General features: G+C 40.9%; 1 protein-coding gene across 5 annotated transcripts in view; it reads left to right on the top strand.

The window, feature by feature from the left end:
- The window catches only part of LOC139582985 (protein FAM184A-like), a 183,296-nt gene that overhangs the window by 135,800 nt on the left and 24,943 nt on the right, over positions 1–22,553 (top strand). For all 5 annotated transcript variants that reach the window (XM_071413547.1, XM_071413546.1, XM_071413549.1 and 2 more), the window contains 3 exons: positions 2,025–2,237; positions 9,928–10,081; positions 10,551–10,678. In XM_071413547.1, the coding sequence (XP_071269648.1) occupies positions 2,025–2,237; positions 9,928–10,081; positions 10,551–10,678 (495 nt within the window). The remainder of the gene's footprint in view (positions 1–2,024; positions 2,238–9,927; positions 10,082–10,550; positions 10,679–22,553) is intronic.

Here is a 22,553-nt window from a genome sequence, read left to right as displayed (position 1 = left end):
TTATAGAACCACTGTGACTGGTTGCTACTGCAGTGAACCAACGTCACCCAGTTCCCAGGCAACACGCATGAAACACTGATTACCTAAATCTGCCTTCTTCTGAACATTGATATTCTCTTTATGCTCTGTAACTGACTCCTGGTGCACATCACACTGGAGGGTTTTTCCTCTTCCTGACACTGTGAAAGGTGTACATTTCTGTTATTTTGATGAGACAGAATTACAGCCTCTCTGAGTGGCGTGTGATTTACTGTACCTCCTGCTCTCTTTGTTGTGCCATAATAACCACATCTGAGTCTCCTCTGAGTTAGGAATGTTGTTGTTTGCGCTCAGGTCCCAATGGAAGGCATTCAGCAGCCTCTTATCCCTCTTCACAAGTGGTTGTGATTCTATCAGGGATGACGAGTAGTGCCATTTTGATAGTAGTCACACATTTGGCCCTGCAGCAGATGACTCTGATAATAAGTCTGGCACACAGTGAGCATTACAGCTATACAGATCCTGTGTGTCGCCTCTTGTTCACTCCAAGGCAGTGTAGGTATTGATTCTAATGGAGGTGTGAATGTCTTCTGTCAATGGCCCCACTTTAGTGTCAGCAGCACCCCACAGCTTGATCACCACTAAAGCCCACTAGTCCCTCACTGGCATGAACCCACAGACACGTCTACTGACTCCACTTAGATCACTGCAGTCTGTCTGCCATGTCCACAGTATCACTATGTTATGTTCCGCCCAGAGCCAAACGAATACACGTCACAGCATTATAACATTGATAATGCACTGTCCACTCCATACTGTTTGTTGTCCACATTTTTTATTACACAGGTGCTGGAAAAATCTCTGCATGTGGGAGGGAAGGAGCGCATTCTAACTCTGAGCTCCTACTTAACGGTGTAGCTCCAGATGCTTCCTGAGTCACCCTGACTCAGCTAGCAGCAGAGTCAGGGTGACTTATGGAGGTGTCACCACTGTGGATCTTTTCCTCCCACACGTTCCACCTCTCCTGCTTAGGTCCCGGTCGGTCTCATTATTCACAGTAATAATACTCTGTAGTAATAGGCTGTAACTCCTAATGAGGCCTGGCTGATTAATATGGCGTGACTGAGTTCTCATGTTGATCACACACTGAGCCGTTGATCACACATACACAACAGTACGTGTAGGGTGCCGCCAAAGGCTGCAAAGCAGCATTGGTGTAAAGTACCTAAGTAAAAATACTTTAAAGTACTGCTTAAGTCGTTTTTGGGGGGTATCTGTACTTTACTTGACTATTTATATTTTTGACAACTTTTACTTTTACCTCACTACATTCCTAAAAAAATTATGTACTTTTTACTCCATACATTTTCCCTGACATCCAAAAGTACTCGTTACATTTTGACAGGAAAATTGTCCAATTCACGCACTTATCAAGAGAACATCCCTGGTCATCTCTACTGCCTCTGATCTGGCGGACTCACTAAACACACATGCTTTGTTTGTAAATTCATGTTGGAGTATTGGAGTGTGCCCCTGGCTATCCGTAAATGTAAAAAATGTTTTGCTTAATATAAGGAATTTGAAATCATTCATACTTTTACTTTTGATATTTAAGTATATTTTAGCAATTCCATTTACTTTTGATACTAAGTACATTTAAAACCAAATACTGTTAGACTTTTACTCAAGTAGTATTTTACTGGGTGACTTTCACTTTTACTTTTTCTACCATTGCAAAGTAGCCAAAGTTGCTGCAGGCCTACCATATTGAAATAAGGATTATGAGGGTATAATTGGTTTCAAAATGACTTTTTGATGCACCCTCTTTCTTCAGGTCATAACAAGCTAGCGTTAAAAATGTATATCTGTTTTTGTCTAACGAAGTAGGCCTAGGTTAGTGAATGAAGTATACAGACAGGTCTCGCAAACCTGTAATATAGGAACTAATGACACTACGTGCAATCTGATCCAAGCTGTTCTTTTTTCTACACCGTCTCTCTCTCTCCTTTTCCTTTCTCTCCTTCTCTACTTCTCCCTTTCGTCAGATCTCGTTGCTGAAGCAGAGTCTGGAGATGCAGCTGTCTCAGTCACAGAGCTCCCTGCAGCAGCTGCAGGCCCAGTTCAGTCAGGAGAGGGAGCATCTGAGCCAGCAGCTCCAGGAGCTGCAGCTGGAGTACCAGCGCAGGGAACACAGCCTGCAGGAGGCCCACTGCTGCGCCATGCAGGACCTGGAGGAGACCCGTCAGCACGACCTCAAGGTGTGACCATTTAGAACCTGGCTCAGAGCAGAACTCTGTGACACCTATCTGACTGCCAGAGTCACTGCCCGTGTGAAATATACCCAATTGTGATGTTAGAGCATTAGATTAGATATTTGAGGCATGATGGGCCAGTATAGACTCTGATGTGTCAGTAAGACTGGATATCAGTCGGGTGCAGAGAATGAGGAGAGACAGTGGAGATATACTGGTGAAATAGCTGGTGATGTGGCTAGATGGACTTTTGCAACAGTGAGTCCATCAACATTACCAGAGACGTGGAGCGGTTGACTTCTGAGCGGATCAGTGATTTGGACCTGACACTGATTGAATTATTGCTGTTTAGGACACACACTGATTTTCAGTTCCTTTCACTTTAAAACGAATAGGCTACGGAGCAGCAGCAGCATAGTTTTTGATGAAATTACGATGCAACACAGCTAATATTGTTCCAGGGAATCTTTACAGCAGCTTATGAGTAATGTAGTGAAGTAATGTAATAGTATGGGAACGTCTGAGGAATCTGGCGAGGCATCTGTGTAATAGTAATTCAGATGGTGATGAGTTTGCTGTCAGCACAGCCGGGGGCAATAACTCTGATCCATAAGCCAGTCATCCAGGAGTCCCAGTGTTAGCATTAGCTTCATGCTCAGATCCAGATCTTTTTAAATCAGCCTCTCTGCTCCTAAAGCTCTTTTATAGGACATGAGAGTGAGTTGTGTAGCGAGAGGTAGCTATATCGATCAGCGCGGGTCATACATTTAGTCGCATGGGTTCATGCTTGAAAGGCAGACTGCCAGCCAGGCTCATACATGGGCAAACTGTGAAGGTCTAGAACAGCAAGGTGATGGGTTGTGTTCATTATTCACCGGTGTTTGATATGTAAATGCAACCGGGCTGCTGGGTTCACTGTGGCACAATCTTAGCTGGAGAAGGCTGCATTTGCTCCTCACAAAAATGAAACACTGATAGCCGAAGAGCGGGTACCACTTTTTGGCATAACAGTAATGCCCCTCTCTCCATCTTTACATATAACAGACTTACTGACTATACCCCAAAATACTGACATCTCAATACTAGTCTGGGCATTTCATAATGAAGGTTGAAGTATGAATCAAAACTCATTTGCCAATCCAGACATACCCAATACATGAAAATATAGACTTCTGAAAAATATTAAGACATTGACTTTTTCAACTAACACTGAACCTTCCCTTCCAAAGAAAAAGGAAGAAATACATTTTTTTCTGCACTTAACATTCCGTTATACAGTCAAGGACATTTTGAAATACATTCAACCTTACTCTGAGGCATCTTTTTGACATTCAAAAACCCTTGGATGGAATTTATGTGAAGTGCTCATGCAGGCGTTGTGCAAAGCTGACTGAATGTCCCCAAGCATTCTGTCTCACCTCTCCAGCCACAGATTGGATTAGAAGCAAAAGACCCATGAGTCATCGGTGATTGAATGGGCCGAAAAGTCTTTCATGTCTGCTAATTAAAAAATATACCACACCCTAAGGACACATTTATCTCAATAGATGTTCGCTCTTGAATAGGGGCTAGGTTGACTCAAAGTTGTTCTAAAATGTAAAAACCTTTGCAGGGGTAAATGTATTAAGGGTTTAGTTTGTTCTAGACACATTTTCTGAGGACTAAGGCATTTAGCCTGTTAGCAAAGCAAACTGAATTGTCTTGTTTGAGGCATTAGGGACAAATCTAGTTTCACCTTGCCTACAGTGGAAACACATATCCACTGATATGATCTATTTACATGACAGGCACTGTTATACAAGGCTAATTAAAACGCTTACAAATCTTCTCCACACATACTTTAACATCCAAACTAGGAGCTACTTTTTCACGGTGTCCCGATTTCAGCAAATCACCTAGTTCGAGGTATGAAGGTTGAGGTTCTTTCGAGGTATGAAGTTTGAGGTTCTTTCAAGCTATAGATTATGCGCCGTTCAATCTTATCTTATTTTTCATTCGTGCCCAGGCTTACACAGTATCAGCTGAATGAATAGGCACACAATGAAATAGGCTCTCTCCCTCTACATGTGTTTCTAACAGCTAATTCATGGTTATTGACTGACTGCAATGGAGTTAAGATTGACAAACTACCCGGTGTGTGCACACACACTTAACAGACACAGGGTTTTAGACCTGAGACAAAAGATACAGGTAATTAACTTGCCTAGTCTCATACCGTGTACTGTAGCCAGCTCCTCTATCATTGCCAAGCTATACATTAACAAACACACAGAGGAGTTGGCTAATGCACAAACACAATGCACGGACCACCGGCTAACAATTCACATCTACAGTGCCTTTGGAAAGTATTCAGACCCCTTGACTTTTTTCACATTTTGTTACGTTACAGCCTTATTCTAAAATTGCTGAGATTTTAATTTATTTAAACAATCTACACACAATACCCAATAATGGCAAATCGATAACAGGTTTTTAGAAATAAAAATAAAAAACCTTATTTACATAAGTATTCAGACCCTTTGCTATGAGACTCGAAATTGAGCTCAGGTGCATCCTGTTTCCATTGATCATCCTTGAGATCTTTCTACAACTTGATTGGAGGCCACCTGTGGGAAATTCAATTGATTGGACATTATTTGGAAAGGCACACACCTGTCTATATAAGGTCCCACAGTTGACAGTGCATGTCAGAGCAAAACCCAAGCCATGAGGTCGAAGGAATTGTCCGAAGAGCTCCGAGACAGGATTGTGTCGAGGCACAGATCTGGGGAAGGGTAACAAAAAATTTCTGGAAGTTTGGAACCACCAACACTCTTCCTAGAGCTGGCCGCCCGGCCAAACTGAGCAATCGGGGGACAAGAACCGTGGTCAGGGAGGTGACCAAGAACCCGACAGAGCTCCAGAGTTCCTCTGTGGAGATGGGAGAACCTTCTTGAAGGACAACCATCTCTGCAGCACTCCACCAATCAGGCATTTATGGTGGAGTGGCCAAACGGAAGCCACCCCTCAGTAAAAGGCACATGACAGCCCGGTTGGAGTTTGCCAAAAGGCACCTAAAGGACTCTCAGACCATGAGAAACAAGATTCTCTGGTCTGATGAAACCAAAATTGAACGATTTGGCTTGAATGCCAAGCGTCACGTCTGGAGGAAATCTGGCACTGCTCATCACCTGGCCAATACCATCCCTACGGTGTTGCATGGTGGTAGCAGCATCATGCTGTGGAGATGTTTTTCAGTGGCATGGACTGGGAGACTAGTTAGGATTGAGGCAAAGATGAGCGGAGAAAAGTACAGGGAGATCCTTGATGAAAACCGGCTCCATAGCACTCCAGACCTCAGACTGCGGCGAAGGTTCACGTTCCAACAGGATAACGACCCTAAGCCAAAACATCGCAGGAGTGGCTTCGGGACAAGTCTCTGAATGTCCTTGAGTGGCCCAGCCAGAGCCCAGACTTGAAACCGATCGAACATCTTTGGAGAGACCTGAAAATAGCTGTGCAGCAACGCTCCCCATCCAACCTGACAGAGCTTGAGAGGATCTTCAGGGGAGAATGGGAGAAACTCCCCAAATACGGGTGTGCAGAGCTTGTAGTATCATACCCAAGAAGACTCGATGCTGTAATCGCTGCCAAAGGTGCTTCAACAAAGTACTGAGTAAAGGGTCTGAACATTAATGTAAAATTGTTTAGAATCATGTTCTATTCTTATGTACAATAAAAGTGACTCCAAAATGACACATCTATAGGGCACAAAATAATCTGAAACACAACCAAAACAAACAGCAATGTATCCAACATGTTTTTAGAGTCACAAGCTTGACGTAATCATTGTGTGCTAGGAATCTGGGACCAAATACTAAACTTTTGACTACATTAATACACACACAGTGAATTTGTCCCGATACTTTGGTCCCCTACAATGGAGGGACTACGTTAAAATAGTGCTGTAATTTCTAAACGATTCATCCGATATGATTGAAAATACCCTCAAATTAAAGCTGACAGTCAGCATTTTAATTCCATAGTTATTGTATCGTTTCAAATCCAAAGTGCTGGAGTACAGTTTCAAAACAACAAATGATTTGTCACAGACCCCTTAGATTTCTTCACATTTTATTGTGTTACAAAGAGGGGTTACAATTGATTTAGTTGTCATTTTTTGTCATCAATCTACACAAAATACTTTGTAATGTCAAAGTGCAAGATTTTTTTGGGGGGGGTAAATAAAACATTTATAACTAAAATATAGTCGTTGCACAAGTATTCTTTCCCTTTGTTTAGGCAAGCCTAACATAGTTCAGGACCAAAATTTGGCTTAACAAATCACATAATAAATTACATGGACTCACTCTGTGTCAAATAAAAGGGGTTGACATGATTTTTGAATGACTAACCGTTCCTCTGACCTCCATACATACAACATCTTTAAGGCCCCTCTGTCAAGTATTGAATTCCAAGGACAGATTCAACTACAAAGACCAGGGAGCTTTTTCAAACGCCTCATAAAGAAGGGCAATGATGGGTAAAAAATAACAAATCAGACATTGAATATCTCTTTAAGAATTATCCTGTGGATTATGTATTAAACCACCCAGACACATCAAAGATACAGTCGACCTTCTGAACATAGGACAGGAATGAAGCTGCTGAAGGATGTTACCATGAGGCCATTGGTGATTTTAAAACAGCTACTGAGTTATTAAATGGCTGTGATGGGAGAAAACTGAGGATGGATCAACAACATTGTAGTGTGTCCACAATAATGACCTAAATAACAGAGTGAAAAGAAGAATACAAATTATACAGAATATTCCAAGACACTGAAGTAATACTGCAAAAAAACACAGCAAAGGAATATACTTTTTGGCCTAAATCAAAGCCTTATGTTCGGGGCAAATACAACACATCACTGAGTAACTACCTCCTTCAAGCGTTGTGGTGGCTGCATTATGGTACTGTATGGGTATGCTTGACGGCAATACTGAGGAGTTTCTCAGGATAAAAAGAAACGGGATGGAGCTAAGTACAGGCAAAATCCTAGAAGGAAACCTGCTTCAGACTGGGAGAGGAATTCACCTTTCAGCAGGACAATAACCTATAACACAATGCCAAATCTACACTGGAGTTGCTTACCAAGAGGCCAGTGAACAGTGAATGGTCCTGAGTGGCCAAGTTACAGTGTTCACTTAAATCTGCTTAAGAATCTATGGCAAGACTTGAAAATTGACATGATCCCCAACATCTTGACAGAGCTTGAATAATTTAGAGAAGAATAATGGGCAAATATTGCACAGTCCAGGCATGCAAAGCTCTTATAGATTTACCCAAGAAGACTCACGGCTGTAATCAATGCCAAAGGTGTTTCTTACATGTATTGACTCAGGGAGCTGAATACTTATGCCACGACTATATTTGAGTTATTACATTTTTGTTAATCTTAAAAAGTGTTCCAATTCTTCTTCCACTTTGGCGTCAGAGTATTTTGTGTAGATTGTTGACAAAAAATGTACAATTAAATAAATGTTAATCCCACTTTGTAACACAATAAAATGTGAAGAAATCCAAGGGGTCCAAATACTTTTGCAAGGCACTGTACACACACACACACACACACACACACACACACACACACACACACACACACACACACACACACACACACACACACACACACACACACACACACACACGCTTCACACTGCTGTGGCTCAACCACTAACTGTTGTATGGCATTCAACAACCAGAATCATTGCAACATCATGTCACCACTGATTTATTCCTGTTTACTCTTTAATAGGTTTGGGTGGTATCCAGATTTTCATATCATCATACCGTTTCGGTACCATTCCGGGGTATACCGTATTACTAGAAGTGCACACAAGGGCACTATTTCCACGTTTCAAAAAGCAAACAGGGATCTTCATCCAGGAGAGGATTGAATGTCTCTGCAGTAACCAAGAATCTTGATCTTGACATCTAGCCACTTAGCTAGCAAGTTAGCAAACCAGATGCATAACTGGAGCCCTGAGCTGGATTGAATTTATTTGACACATCTTACGTTTCTTGCAGTTATACTTAATTTATAGTTATAAACTGTGGCGTAGCATGCAACCCTGCAGCTCCCGCGAGGCGGGGGCGCCCCCCCCCCAACCCTGAAAAAACAACAACAATTATTGTTATTATACCGTTTTTCTTATTTTTTTTTATACGGTATTGAAAATCATACTGTCGGTATATGGTACAAATGGCATATAGCCCAAGCCTACTCTTTAAGGCTTATTTGATTTGGTCTTATACAAGTCATATGTTGATTGAAATGCACTGTTCTCTTTCTATTTCCATCTTAATCTCTAATCTTGTTTGATCCCTATCAATCTGGTGTCGTGTCTATTGGATGTTCCTGTCATGGAAATTCTTACACAGGGACACTCGAAGTCAATCCTAAATGAATCATGGTTTATTGTCAGCGCGCTGGAGAGGTTCCAACAACCTCAGAATGTCTGTCAGAATGTCTGCTGGGGCAGTCCCGGCAGTTGTTTTATATACAGCTAAACATAGACAAGTTATATTTGCATGATTTAGCATAATTCATTCATCATTACCGTTTTGTTTCATTCATGTGACCGACCAATACTGTTTCATAACATGTGACAGACCAACACCTCACGAGGCTCCTCTCTAAGCTGAGACCTTGAAACGGAGAAATCTTTCGTTCTCAAAAGAAGGTCTGGGCGTACTGCCAAATTGCAGATACTGATAAGTGAGGATTCGTTCAATCAGTCACTTGCATGAACACAGAAATTAGTTTTTAGAATAGCACATGAATAGAACACAGAAATTAGTTACAAGAAAAGCATATGTATAAAATTTCCATCACATTCCCATTCAGCTATTTCCTTGCCAGTTGGACAAGTCTGTGTTTGTAGTTAGATTTAGCCGCTATCACTCTCTCTCTCTGTCTCTGTCGCTCTCTTTTTCTCTGTCTCTCTCTTTCTGTCTCAGTCTCTGTCGCTCTTTCTCTTGCTCTCACTACTCTCTCCTTTCTCTCTTTCACTCTATGTCTCTTTCTCTACTCTCAAGAGATTTTAGTGTTATATGAGAGGTGTTTTCGTGAGATTTTGACTGTATCCTCGCCATGTTAACGGCTTTATCTTCTCAATTGAGTTTGGAGTGGTGTAATGTGTGACATTTGCCTCTGCTGACTGTTGCTGGAAAACATAGGGCAGCCTTCCAATAGCCGCATCAAGCTACTGATGATATGCTTAAGTGCTCATTGATTGTAAAATAATTCCAACGTGATCAGCAGTATTGTCTAAAATATGTATTTTGGCTCCATGCAAAGGTTTCCCCTTTAGCCCTCCCTGGTGCCATGCCACTGCCCGAGTACCTCCCAGCCCTTATGTTACTGAACTACACTTAGTCCCACAGCAACATGCCGGTTGAGTTAAACTGATGCTGTTGCCAGATTCTCCCAAACTGATCAGTGCCTCTTTGTCTTGACCATCTGAACTCTCCGTATACGTTTCAGACCATTCCTTCTAGGGATGAACATAATGGTTATTTTTTCTGGTTAACCAGCATCATCAACCAGGTGAAAACCGGTTATACGTGCCAAAAGGTTCGAGAAAATAATTGCTATGTCATTTGTTTGTCCTAAACCTGTGTGTCACTCATGATCTTTGACCTCTGTGTGTAGGAGCTGGAGCAGCGTCTGCGGCAGCAGCACCACATGGAGCTCCAGTCTGTGAGAGAGGCCCACAGACACAGCATCGAGACTCTCAAACAGCAGTCGGAGCAGGAGCTGCAGACACTACGCTTCGAGCTGGAGGACGAGGGAAAAGCCATGCTGGGTAAGAGCCGTGCTGAGTAAGAGCCAGGCTGGGTTAGGGCCTGATGGGGAATGGTCACAGGGTCTCACACTGGGTTAAGGGCCCTGGCAGGGAGGGAGACACACCGGGTTAGTGCCCTAATAACGAGGGCCATGCTGGGTAAGACGAGGCTAGAGCCCTGAGTAAGGACCTTCAGAGGGAAGGATCATACTGTATGTAGCAATAGGGGACCATGCTGGGTAAATGCTACACTTGCAGCCCTCAGAAAAACCATTGGAAACTAAAACACACAGTGCAGCTGAACAACACACTCCTCCCTGTAGGAATCAAGGTCAACGCTGGAACATTCCATCACGTAGCTTGTTAGAGGTAGGGGATGTACTGTATGATGAATGGGTTTTTAATTAGCCAGGGTGGCCTGTTCTATTGTGTGGTGTATAGAGGGGAACTCCCTAAGGACCCGGTCTGTCTCTCTCTATCTGGTTCCTAGCCTCTCTGCGCTCGGAGCTCAACCACCTCCACGCCTCGGCCATAGAACAGCTACGGCAGACCCACCAGCAGGAGACAGCTGCAGCCAAACTAGAGCTGGAGAATGCACTGGAGAACAGCCGGATGCAGGTCAGACTCACCGGCACATACTGGCATTCCACATATCAACAACAATACGGATGGGCCAGCATTAGTTTGTATAACAGCATAATTGTATATTGGCCATGAACAGCGTTGTATTTTCCCTAACAGCAGGGGAAATATAGTGGCTTAACAATGAGGCCAGACATTAGCTCAACGCATGATGATAGATCATTCTATTCAAAGCGTATATGAAAGAGTATATGCACATACACACTTTAGAATCTAAATAATCCTTCTGTGCCTTTAATTGTGCAGACTGAAAAGCTTTAGCACTAATGGACATAGAATACATAGATCTCCCTTGGCAACAGCCCTCTTTTCTCCTCACTCTGGCTTCTGTTGCTTGTGTATATTCACCCGACTAAATAGCTGTGTGGCTTGTTGGATATGGCTTGAGCAAGTGTCATCAGTGTGTTGGGAACTGGGGTGCTGGCCTCTAGAGAAAGAACAAGCGACAGCTTTCCTTCCCTCCCACGCGCACGCAAAGCACACACCCAAACACACTCCACAGCAAGAGGCTATGCACAAGTATTGTGCTGAACACATCATCCGTTTGCTCCCTATTCCTCCACTTTCTGCAGCAAAACCGGATGCTTTATATCACTAACACAGGCCATGTTCTCAGAAACAAAGAGCTAAATTATTGCGTACTGTACGTCAACAATAGCTATGCCGCAGCTGACAGAATTAGCAGGTAAAAGACAGTATTACACACAGGAGAGGCTGGACTCAGCTGATGCATCAGTTAGAGAGCAGTAGATGTACTTGACATAATACCTGCACTCCCAGCCGCCCCATCTTCTGACAACGGTGCCCTTCATCGGCATAAATCACTGAAATGAAGTTTAACGCCCTGGGTCCTCTGTCATGGCCATGGCGAGATGTTCAGGCCCAGGCACACCGCTGTTTCTGAGGGGACCTACTTCTACGCTAGTCAGTCTTCAGCAAGGTTACAAGGCAAATACAGCTCTACTTGCCAAATAAAATGAGGTCAACGAGCCAGGGTACCTACTGCAGTGGAAACGGCTTCGCTTTCCACCGTGACACAGTAATCATCTAAACCTATTACCTCAGACAGGCCCTTTTCACAACAGAAGCAGGCTAATATGGCAGGGGTTTTGTTTTGTTTTAGTGTTTCCTATGGAGGTGAACATAGCACTGGCAGCAAAGCATTTTTTTTTTTTACTGTTAGCTATTTCAATGTGAGATCCACCTCATGTTACGATGCGAGGATACCTGGAAAACAAAACAGGAAATATATTGAGGTCTTTGAGGTGTGATTGTCGCTTGTATTAGACAGCAATGCATATCTCAAATGCATATGAAATGCCCTGCCTGGTCTTTGCCCCTGAGAGGTGTGTGTGAAGTGAACCATTGCCTGTTCTTCTCATCCCTTATAGGGCTGCCATATCCAAGCACCACAGTACTAGTTCGTGTGACATCTCTCATGGCATAAACAGGCTTCCTGGTGGTGTCTCAATCAACCAACAACCTTCTCTAAGCCCCCTCTCCTTCAAACTGTCTGTGTTCAGCTCAGCAGTCAGACATATCAGGACAGACAGACCTTTATCACAACAGAAGCAGGCTATTATGTCAGGGTTACGACAGGGTTTTTGTTTTGTTTTAGTTTTTCCTATGGAGATGAAAATGGCACTGGCAGCAAAGCATTTTTTTTTTCACTGTAGGCTATTTCAATGTCAAATCAAAATCAAATCAAACTGTTTGTCACATGCGCCGAATACAAGTATAGACCTTACCTTGAAATGCTTACTTACAAGCCCTTAACCAACAGTGCAGTTCAAGAAGAGTTAAGAAAATATTTACAAAATAAATGAAAGTAAAAATATATATAAAAAGTAACACAATAAAATAACGATAACGAGGCTACAGTTGAAGTCGGAAGTTTTCATACACTTAGGTTGGAGTCATTAAAACTCGTTTTTCAACCTCTCCACAAATTTCTGGTTAACAAACTATAGTTTTGGCAAGTCGGTTAGGACATCTACTTTGTGCATAACACAAGTCATTTTTCCAACAATTGTTTACAAAGATTATTTCACTTATATTTCACTGTATTACAATTCCAGTGGGTCAGAAGTTTACATACACTAAGTTGACTGTGCCTTTAAACAGCTTGGGAAATTCCATAAAATGATGTCATGGGTTTAGAAGCTTCTGATAGGCTAATTGACATAATTCGAGTCAATTGGAGGCGTACCTGTGGATGTATTTCAGGGCCTATCTTCAAGCGCAGTGCCTCTTTGCTTGACATCATGGGAAAATCAAAAGAAATCAGCCAAGACCTCAGGAAGAAAATTGTAGACCTCCACAAGTCTGGTTCATCCTTAGGAGCAATTTCAAAATGCCTGAAGGTACCACATTCATCTATACAAACAATAGTATGCAAGTATAAACACCATGGGACCATGCAGCCGTCATAGAGATGAATGTACTTTGGTGCGAAAAGTGCAAATCAATCCCAGAACAGCAAAGGACCTTGTGAAGATGCTGGAGGAAACAGGTACAAAAGTGTCTATATCCACAGTAAAACGAGACCTATATCGACATAACCTGAAAGGTCGCTCAGCAAGGAAGAAGCCACTGCTCCAAAACCGCCATAAAAAAGCCAGACTACGGTTTGCAACTGCACATGGGGACAAACATCGTACTTTTTGGACAAATGTCCTCTGGTCTGATGAAACAAAAATAGACCTGTTTGGCCATAATGACCATCGTTATGTTTGGAGAAAAAAGGAGGATGCTTGCAAGCCGAAGAACACCATCCCAAACGTGAATCACGGGGGTGGCAGCATCATGTTGTGGGGGTGCTTTGCTGCAGGAGGGACTGGTGCACTTCACAAAATAGATGGCATCATGTGGAAGGAAAATTATGTGGATATATTGAAGCAACATCTCAAGACATCAGTCAGGAAGATAAAGCTTGGTAGCAAATGGGTCTTCCAAATGGACAATGACCCCAAGTATACTTCCAAAGTTGTGGCAAAATGGCTTAAGGACAACAAAGTCAAGGTACTGGAGTGGACCATCACAAAGCTGTCACGTTCGTCGTATGGAGGAAGAGAGGAGGACCAAGGCGCAGCGTGATATGAATACATCTTCTATTTATTATAACGAAGAACACTTAACCAAACTTTACAAAACAACAAAACGAACGTGACGCTATATAGAAAATAGTGCTGAACACAAAACACTACACATAGACAATCACCCACGACCCACAATGACAAAACAGGCTACCTAAATATGGTTCCCAATCAGAGACAACGACTAACACCTGCCTCTGATTGAGAACCATATCAGGCCAAACACAGAAACAGACAAACTAGACATACAACATAGAATGCCCACTCAGATCACACCCTGACCAAACAAAACATATAAACATACAAAGCAAACTATGGTCAGGGCGTGACAAAAGCCCTGACCTCAATCCCATAGAACATTTGTGGGCAGAACTGAAAAAGCATGTGCTAGCAAGGAGGCCTACAAACCTGACTCAGTTACACCAGCTCTGACAGGAGGATTGGGACAAAATTCACCTGTATCCGGTACAAAGACAACAAAGGAAGGATGGTAGGCGTGCCTTTATCATTGTGGACAAACTCTTGTAGATGGACAGCTATTCCAAGACAGCTCCATAACACCGTGGCTGTACTAAATTCTACAGGGACTTCAGGTTATGAAAAAAAAGAAGGTATGGGAACTGTAAAAATATCTGAACATTATGAAGTGGATATGAACACACACGTACTCAATTACATGCTTTCTTACACATACGGACTTATACATACACACACACACACACACCTGATCTCGCTCTCTTCTCTCTCTTTTCTCTTCTCTTCTCTCCCTCAATTTATTGTCGAGAACTGTTTTATAATGTAATGTGTTTATTGTTTGTCTATCTTTTTTATGTATTTGTCTACAAGTTTATAGATGTTTACAACAAGCAAGGGGAAGATATCAGAATAGGGGAATTGGGGAATAATAACATATTGTATGTAATACATTTGTACTGTAGTGAAGCCGTCTCTAGAGTAATGCAAGGTCTCTTTCATGATCATGTGAAACGTCAATTGCTGTGGAAATGCTGGGATGTGTTTTTCAATTATGTTAAAGGTAATTATGATGCAACTATGATGGTGATACAATATGGATTACAATTATCATCATGAATGTTAAGGCTATACGCACTACATGTTACACACCTAGACACTCAACCATGCAAATTGGCAGAGTTATTTTTTATTTGGACATCACACATTATAGTCTTACTCTTATATAGACATCGTACACACTCTCATTATATCACATCCAATATCATACACATCGACCTACTCAGATTTGTTACACACATAATATCTTGTCTCAATTTTCTAACATCTGTGGCATTGGCTCACAGGCAAACAGGCAAGGGAGTAAAACAAATATTGCTAGAACCTATTTCTTGAATTCTAAATATCAGACATTTGAAAGCTCTAATTTTGACGTTCATAATACCCCTGATGGCAGTAACTTTACAAGCACTAATTATGGTCAATTTAGACTGAGAATAGTATCTAGTTATGGTAAGGGATGAAATAAGTATAGCCAGTTATAATTGTAATGGTTTAGCAGATTATAAAAAAAGATGATCAGTCTTTGCATGGCTAAAAGAAAAGGAATATAACATATACTGTTTACAGGAAACTCACTCTACATCCTTAGATGAAGTTGCGTGGAAAAAGGAATGGGGTGGTGAAATAATTTTCTGTCATGGACAAAGGAACTCTAAGGGTGTGATGATATTAATTAACAAAAATTTCAATCTGAATGTGCAAATAGGAATGATTCGCAAGGAAGGTGGATCCTTTTGAATATGAAAGTGGACGAAAAGAGATTTGGCTCATTAATCTATATGGTCCAAATCAGGATGATCCACACTTCTTCGAAAACATTTATACCAATTTATTGAACTTACAGGCAACAAATGATCTAATCATTATGGTAGGGGACTATAACACAGTGTTAAGTACCTCAATGGACCGTAAAGGTAATCACTCTACAAACTATCATCACCGTGCCCTTAAGGAAATCACAAATATTATGGACACATTAGAAAAAGTGGATATTTGGAGACTAAAAAACCCAGACCTAGTGAGATATACAGTGGGGAGAAGAAATATTTGATACACTGCCGATTTTGCAGGTTTTCCTACTTACAAAGCGGTCTGAGGTCTGTAATTTTTTATCATAGGTACACTTCAACTGTGAGAGACGGGAATCTAAAACAAAAATCCAGAAAATCACATTGTATGATTTTTAAGTAATTAATTTGCATTTTATTGCATGACATAAGTATTTGATACATCAGAAAAGCAGAACTTAATATTTGGTACAGAAACCTTTGTTTGCAATTACAGAGTTCATACGTTTCCTGTAGTTCTTGACCAGGTTTGCACACACTGCAGCAGGGATTTTGGCCCACTCCTCCATACAGACCTTCTCCAGATCCTTCAGGCTGTCGCTGGGCAATACGGACTTTCAGCTCCCTCCAAAGATTTTCTATTGGGTTCAGGTCTGGAGACTGGCTAGGCCACTCCAGGACCTTGAGATGCTTCTTACGGAGCCACTCCTTAGTTGCCCTGGCTGTGTGTTTCAGGTCGTTGTCATGCTGGAAGACCCAGCCACGACCCATCTTCAATGCTCTTACTGAGGGAAGGAGGTTGTTGGCCAAGATCTCGCGATACATGGCCCCATCCATCCTCCCCTCAATACGGTGCAGTCGTCCTGTCCCCTTTGCAGAAAAGCATCCCCAAAGAATGATGTTTCCACCTCCATGCTTCACGGTTGGGATGGTGTTCTTGGGGTTGTACTCATCCTTCTTCTTCCTCCAAACACGGCGAGTGGAGTTTAGACCAAAAAGCTCTATTTCTGTCTCATCAGACCACATGACCTTCTCCCATTCCTCCTCTGGATCATCCAGATGGTCATTGGCAAACTTCAGATGGGCCTGGACATGCGCTGGCTTGAGCAGGGGGACCTTGCATGTGCTGCAGGATTTTAATCCATGACGGCGTAGTGTGTTACTAATGGTTTTCTTTGAGACTGTGGTCCCAGCTCTCTTCAGGTCATTGACCAGGTCCTGCCGTGTAGTTCTGGGCTGATCCCTCACCTTCCTCATGATCATTGATGCCCCACGAGGTGAGATCTTTCATGGAGCCCCAGACCGAGGGTGGTTGACCGTCATCTTCAACTTCTTCAATTTTCTAATAATTGCGCCAACAGTTGTTGCCTTCTCACCAAGCTGCTTGCCTATTGTCCTGTAGCCCATCCCAGCCTTTTGCAGGTCTACAATTTTATCCCTGATGTCCTTACACAGCTCTCTGGTCTTGGCCATTGTGGAGAGGTTGGAGTCTGTTTGATTGAGTGTGTGGACAGGTGTCTTTTATACAGGTAACGAGTTCAAACAGGTGCAGTTAATACAGGTAATGAGTGGAGAACAGGAGGGCTTCTTAAAGAAAAACTAACAGGTCTGTGAGAGCCGGAATTCTTACTGGTTGGTAGGTGATCAAATACTTATGTCATGCAATAAAATGCTAATTAATTACTTAAAAATCATACAATGTGATTTTCTGGATTTTTGTTTTAGATTCCGTCTCCCACAGTTGAAGTGTACCTATGATAAAAAATGACAGACCTCTACATGCTTTGTAAGTAGGAAAACCTGCAAAATCGGCAGTGTATCAAATACTTGTTCTCCCCACTGTACATGGAGGAGACTTAATCAAGCTAGTCGTCTTGACTACTTTCTTGTCTCTTTCTCTCTTGCATCAAAAGTTTAAAAAATGTAATAGGAGACAGAATGCGATCGGATCATCATCTAATTGGCATTCACATAACTCTTATATATTTTCCACGTGGACAGGGATATTGGAAATTTTATCAAAGTTTACTGGAGGACAACTTATTTTTAACTAAGACAAAATAATTTATAACTGAATTTTTCCAGTATAATATAGGTTCAACAAATCCCCTTATTGTTTGGGATACCTTTAAATGTACCTTCAGGGGTCATTCAATTCAATATTCATCAATAATAAAAAAGCAGTTTCTGGCTAAAGAGACAAGACTAACAAGGGAAATCAATGAACTAATAGTACAGGTAGATAGCAATAAAAACGATACTACAGAGATACAAAATAAGTTAGAGGAAAAACAAAAAGAACTTGAGGAACTTATTCAAGAACGATCTAATGTAATCTATTACAAAAACAAAGCAAACTGGATGGAATATGGCGAAAAATGCACAAAATTCTTCCTGAATCTCCAATACAGGAACGCTAACAAAAATTATTTGAAGAAACTCGTTACTGAAGACGGAGTCATCTATGATTCTCCGAATTATATTTTAAAAGAGGAAGCTAATTATTTTAGGCAGATGTTCTCTTTTCCGTCTCATCCTTTCCCACCGAATGAAGATTATGGTAAGGAATTCTTTCCAAATAATATAAAAAATGGAAAATTAACAAATGTACAGAAAGATCAGTGCGAAGGCCAAATTACAGAGGAATAACTTTTTGAGGCTATTAAATCCTTTCAGTCTGGAAAAACCCCAGGGCTTGATGGCATACCGGTAGAGGTATATCAAGTATTTTTTGATATACTAAAAGCTCCATTGTTAGATTGTTTTAACTACTCCTATAGAAATGGTAGTCTGTCAGGTACTCAGCAGGAAGGTTTGATTTCTCTATTATTAAAACAAGACCCAGATGGCAAATGTAAAGACCCAGTCTATCTAAAAAACTGGAGGCCCCTTACACTTCAATGTTGTGATGCAAAAATACTAGCAAAATGCATAGCACTCAGAATTAAAAGGGTTTTACAAGGTATTGTTCATCCTGATCATACAGGTTTTTTACATGGACGATACATTGGAGATAATATACGACAACTACTAGAAATAATAGAACATCATGAAACATATAAGAAGCCAGGAATGGTATTTATAGCGGATTTTGAAAAGGCATTTGATAAAGTAAGACTGGATTTTATTTATGAATGCCTGGATTTTTTCAATTTCGGTAATTCTCTTATAAAATGGGTAAAAATAATGTATAGTAACCCCAGGTGTAAAATAGTAAATAACGGCTACTTCTCAGAGAGTTTTGAATTGTCGAGAGGAGTTAAACAAGGGTGTCCACTGTCACCATATCTATTCATTATGGCCATCGAAATGTTAGCTATTAAAATCAGATCCAATAACAACATTAGAGGATTAGAAATCCAAGGCTTAAAAGCAAAACTGTCCATGTATGCCGATGACTCAAGTTTTATTGTCACGCCCTGACCGTAGATTGCTTTGTATGTTTCTATTTTTAGTTTGGTCAGGGTGTGATGTGGGTGGGTATTCTATGTTGTAGGTCTAGGTCTTCTATTTCTATGTGTTTGGCCTGGTATGGTTCTCAATCAGAGTCAGCTGTCTATCGTTGTCTCTGATTGAGAGCCATACTTAGGTAGCCTGTTTTCCCACTTTTGTTTGTGGGTGGTTATTGTCTGGTTAGTGTTTGTTGCACCTGTCAGAACTGTTCAATGGTCGTTTTGTTGTTTTTGTTCGTTTATTCATCTTGATTAAAAGTATTATGGATACGTACCACGCTGCACTTTGGTCCTCCTCTCCTTCTCCCGACGACAATCGTTACATTTATAGTAAGTCCGCAAGCTAGATCCCTGAAATGTCTCATTAAAGATCTAGATAACTTTTCTGTACTCTCTGGACTAAAGCCTAATTATGATAAGTGTACAATATTACGTATTGGATCGTAAAAAAATACAACTTTTACATTACCATGCAGTTTACCTATAAAATGGGCTGATGGTGAAGTAGACATACTTGGTATTCATATCACAAAATATATAAATAAGCTCTCCACAATGAATTTCAATAGAAAACTTGTACAAATAGACAAGATCCTGCAACCATGGAGAGGTAAATACTTGTCTATTTATGGAAAAATTGCCCTGTTTAACTCCTTAGTTATATCTCAGTTTACTCACTTACTTATGGCGCTGCCTACTCTTCATGATTCGTTTTTCAAATCATAAGAGAAAAAAATATTTCGCTTTATCTGGGACGCTAAACCAGACAAAATAAAACATTCCTATCTATATAATGAATATGAATTGGGTGGGTTGAGATTATTAAATATAAAAGCACTAAAGCTCTCTCTAAAAGCTTCACTCATTCAAACGTTTTATTTGAAAACTAAATGGTTCTCAAGTAGATTACTAAGAAAAGCTCATCCATTGTTTAAAAATTGCCTTTTTGCCTTTGTGCAGATTGCCATGTCTCATTTTTCAAAGTATTTCTCTTTTTCAAACAAGCATTGCAGAGCTGGCTACAATTTCAATTTCATCCCCCTGAAAAGATAGAACAAATATTATAACAAATATTATGGCTGAACTCAAATGTGCTGGTTGATAAAATACCTGTATTTATGGGAATGATGTTTGAAAAGGGTATTTTGTTCTTAAATTATATTGTAAATTGGAATTGTAGAGTTATGTCCTTCATGGAGTTATCAGAATTGTACGGAAAGGTCTGCTCAATCCAAGAGTTCAACCAATTGATTACAACATTGCCCCAAAAATGGAGGAGGCAGGTGGCAGTGGGAGGAGGTAGGGAACTGGTCTGTCTGCCCAATATAAAGGATCAAAACTGGCGACGGAATAAAAATAGCATAAATAGGAAAGTATACCTGTTTCATTTGAGGACCAGGATGTTGACAACTATGCCATACAGATTTCAACATTTTTTATGTACCGATTCTATGGTGCGAGTTTATATAGTTGATATGAGTTGATATATAAAACAACTCAAGATTCAAGACTTCGTGCTTTTCAGCTAAAATTATTATATATAATTCTTGCCACCAACAAAATGTTGAATATTTGGGGCATAAAATCATCAAAGCTCTGCAGATTTTTTTGTGAGGATACAGAATTTATAGACCATTTATTTTGGTATTGCCCTCAGGTAGCCTGTTTCTGGTCTCAGGTTCAGGAATGGCTGAAAATGCATAGCATTGATCTAAAATTGACCCTAGCAATAGTACTGTTAGGAGATCTGGAGAGACCGGGTCAGTCAATTACTAATATACCAATACTCTTAGTAAAAGTATTTATCTTCAACTCGCAATCTGTGGATTCTATTCGATTAGATAGATTGAAATTGTACATTTAACATCACAGCATAGTTGAAAGATATGTGTTGCGTAGAAACCCGAAGTGGGTGGCCAGCAGAGATAAATGGGATGGGCTGAGGGAAGCTGAGGGTTGGTATGTGGAATTGGAGACAAGTGGGAGTGGAGTTACTGTGTGAGAGATAGAATGATGGTCAAAGATAAAAGTTTTTAAAAGGTTCAAATAAAACATAATAAAAAGTACATTTGAATGACACTAAGTGGCAGTGTTTTTACAACTAATGCCGGTTTGCCTGAGGCTGATGCCGTGCAGGTGTTTGTACACATGCATATACACACACTCTCATTCAAATAAACACATACAATAACACACACATACATGTAATAGTGCCAGACATGCACACAAACATATACAGTTGGCATTGCTGTTATGATTTCAGTTGTCCTTGATGTCTTTTGTTTTAAATTTATAGTATATACTTTTGGGGGGCATTTTTGTTTGCTGTTTTCTTCTGTCTTTTCCTTTTTTCTCTTTAGTTCATTCTCTTGGTTGTTGGTGCATTAGGGGGTTCTTGGGGGGTGGGGAATGGAATTAATTGTCTTTTTTATTTCTTTTTTCTTTTTGGGGGGACTGTGGGAGGGGTCTCGAATGGTTGAGCAACAGCTATTGGGGAACTGTGGGGGGGGATCTTGGAGGGTTGGGGTTCCCGTTTTTTGGCCTGGTGGTAGATCGGTCAGGGCATTGAGCAGGACACTGACCCTGGATGCTTCTGTGTGTCGCTCTGAATGGGAATCTGTTGGATGACTGGTATGATGTAGTTATTGAGCGGCTTCACTGCAAGTATATTGTATGTTTCAAATATTCAATAAAAAAATCATTAAAAATGAAATAAAATACAAAATAATTCAAAATTCACCCAACTTATTCTGGGAAGCTTGTGGAAGGCTACCTGAAACGTTTGACCCAAGTTAAACAATTTAAAGGCAATGCTACCAAATACTAATTGAGTGTATGTAAACTTCTGACCCACTGGGAATGTGATGAAAGAAATAAAAGCTGAAATAAATAATTCTCTCTACTATTATTCTGACATTTCACATTCTTAAAATAAAGTGGTGATCCTAACTGACCTAAGACAGGGAATTTTTAACAGGATTAAATGTCAGGATTTGTGAAAAACTGAGTTTAAATGTATTTGGCTAAGGTGTATGTAAACTTCCAACTTCAACTGTATATACAGGGGGTACTGGTACCGAGTCAATGTGCGAGGGTACAGGTTAGTCAAGGTAATTTGTACATGTAGGTAGGGGTGAAGTGACTATGCATAGATAATAAACAGCGAGTAGCAGCAGTGTACAAAACAAATGGGGAGGGCAGGTGGGTTTTAATGTAAATATTCTGGTTGCCATTTGATTAATTGTTCAGCAGTCTTATGGCTTGGGGGTAGAAGGTGTTAAGGAGCCTTTTGGTCCTAGACTTGGCACTCTGGTACCGCTTACCGTGCGGTAGCAGAGAAAACAGTCTATGACTTGGGTGACTGGAGTCTCTGACAATTTTTAGGGCTTTCCTCTGACACTGCCTGATATAGAGGTCCTGGATGGCAGGTGCTTGGCCCCAGTGATGTACGGGGCCGTACGCACTACCCTCTATAGCGCCT

This window comes from Salvelinus alpinus, chromosome 8, assembly GCF_045679555.1.
Source record: "Salvelinus alpinus chromosome 8, SLU_Salpinus.1, whole genome shotgun sequence".
NCBI lineage: Eukaryota > Metazoa > Chordata > Actinopteri > Salmoniformes > Salmonidae > Salvelinus > Salvelinus alpinus.
This window is presented reverse-complemented; position numbering and strand designations above follow the sequence as displayed.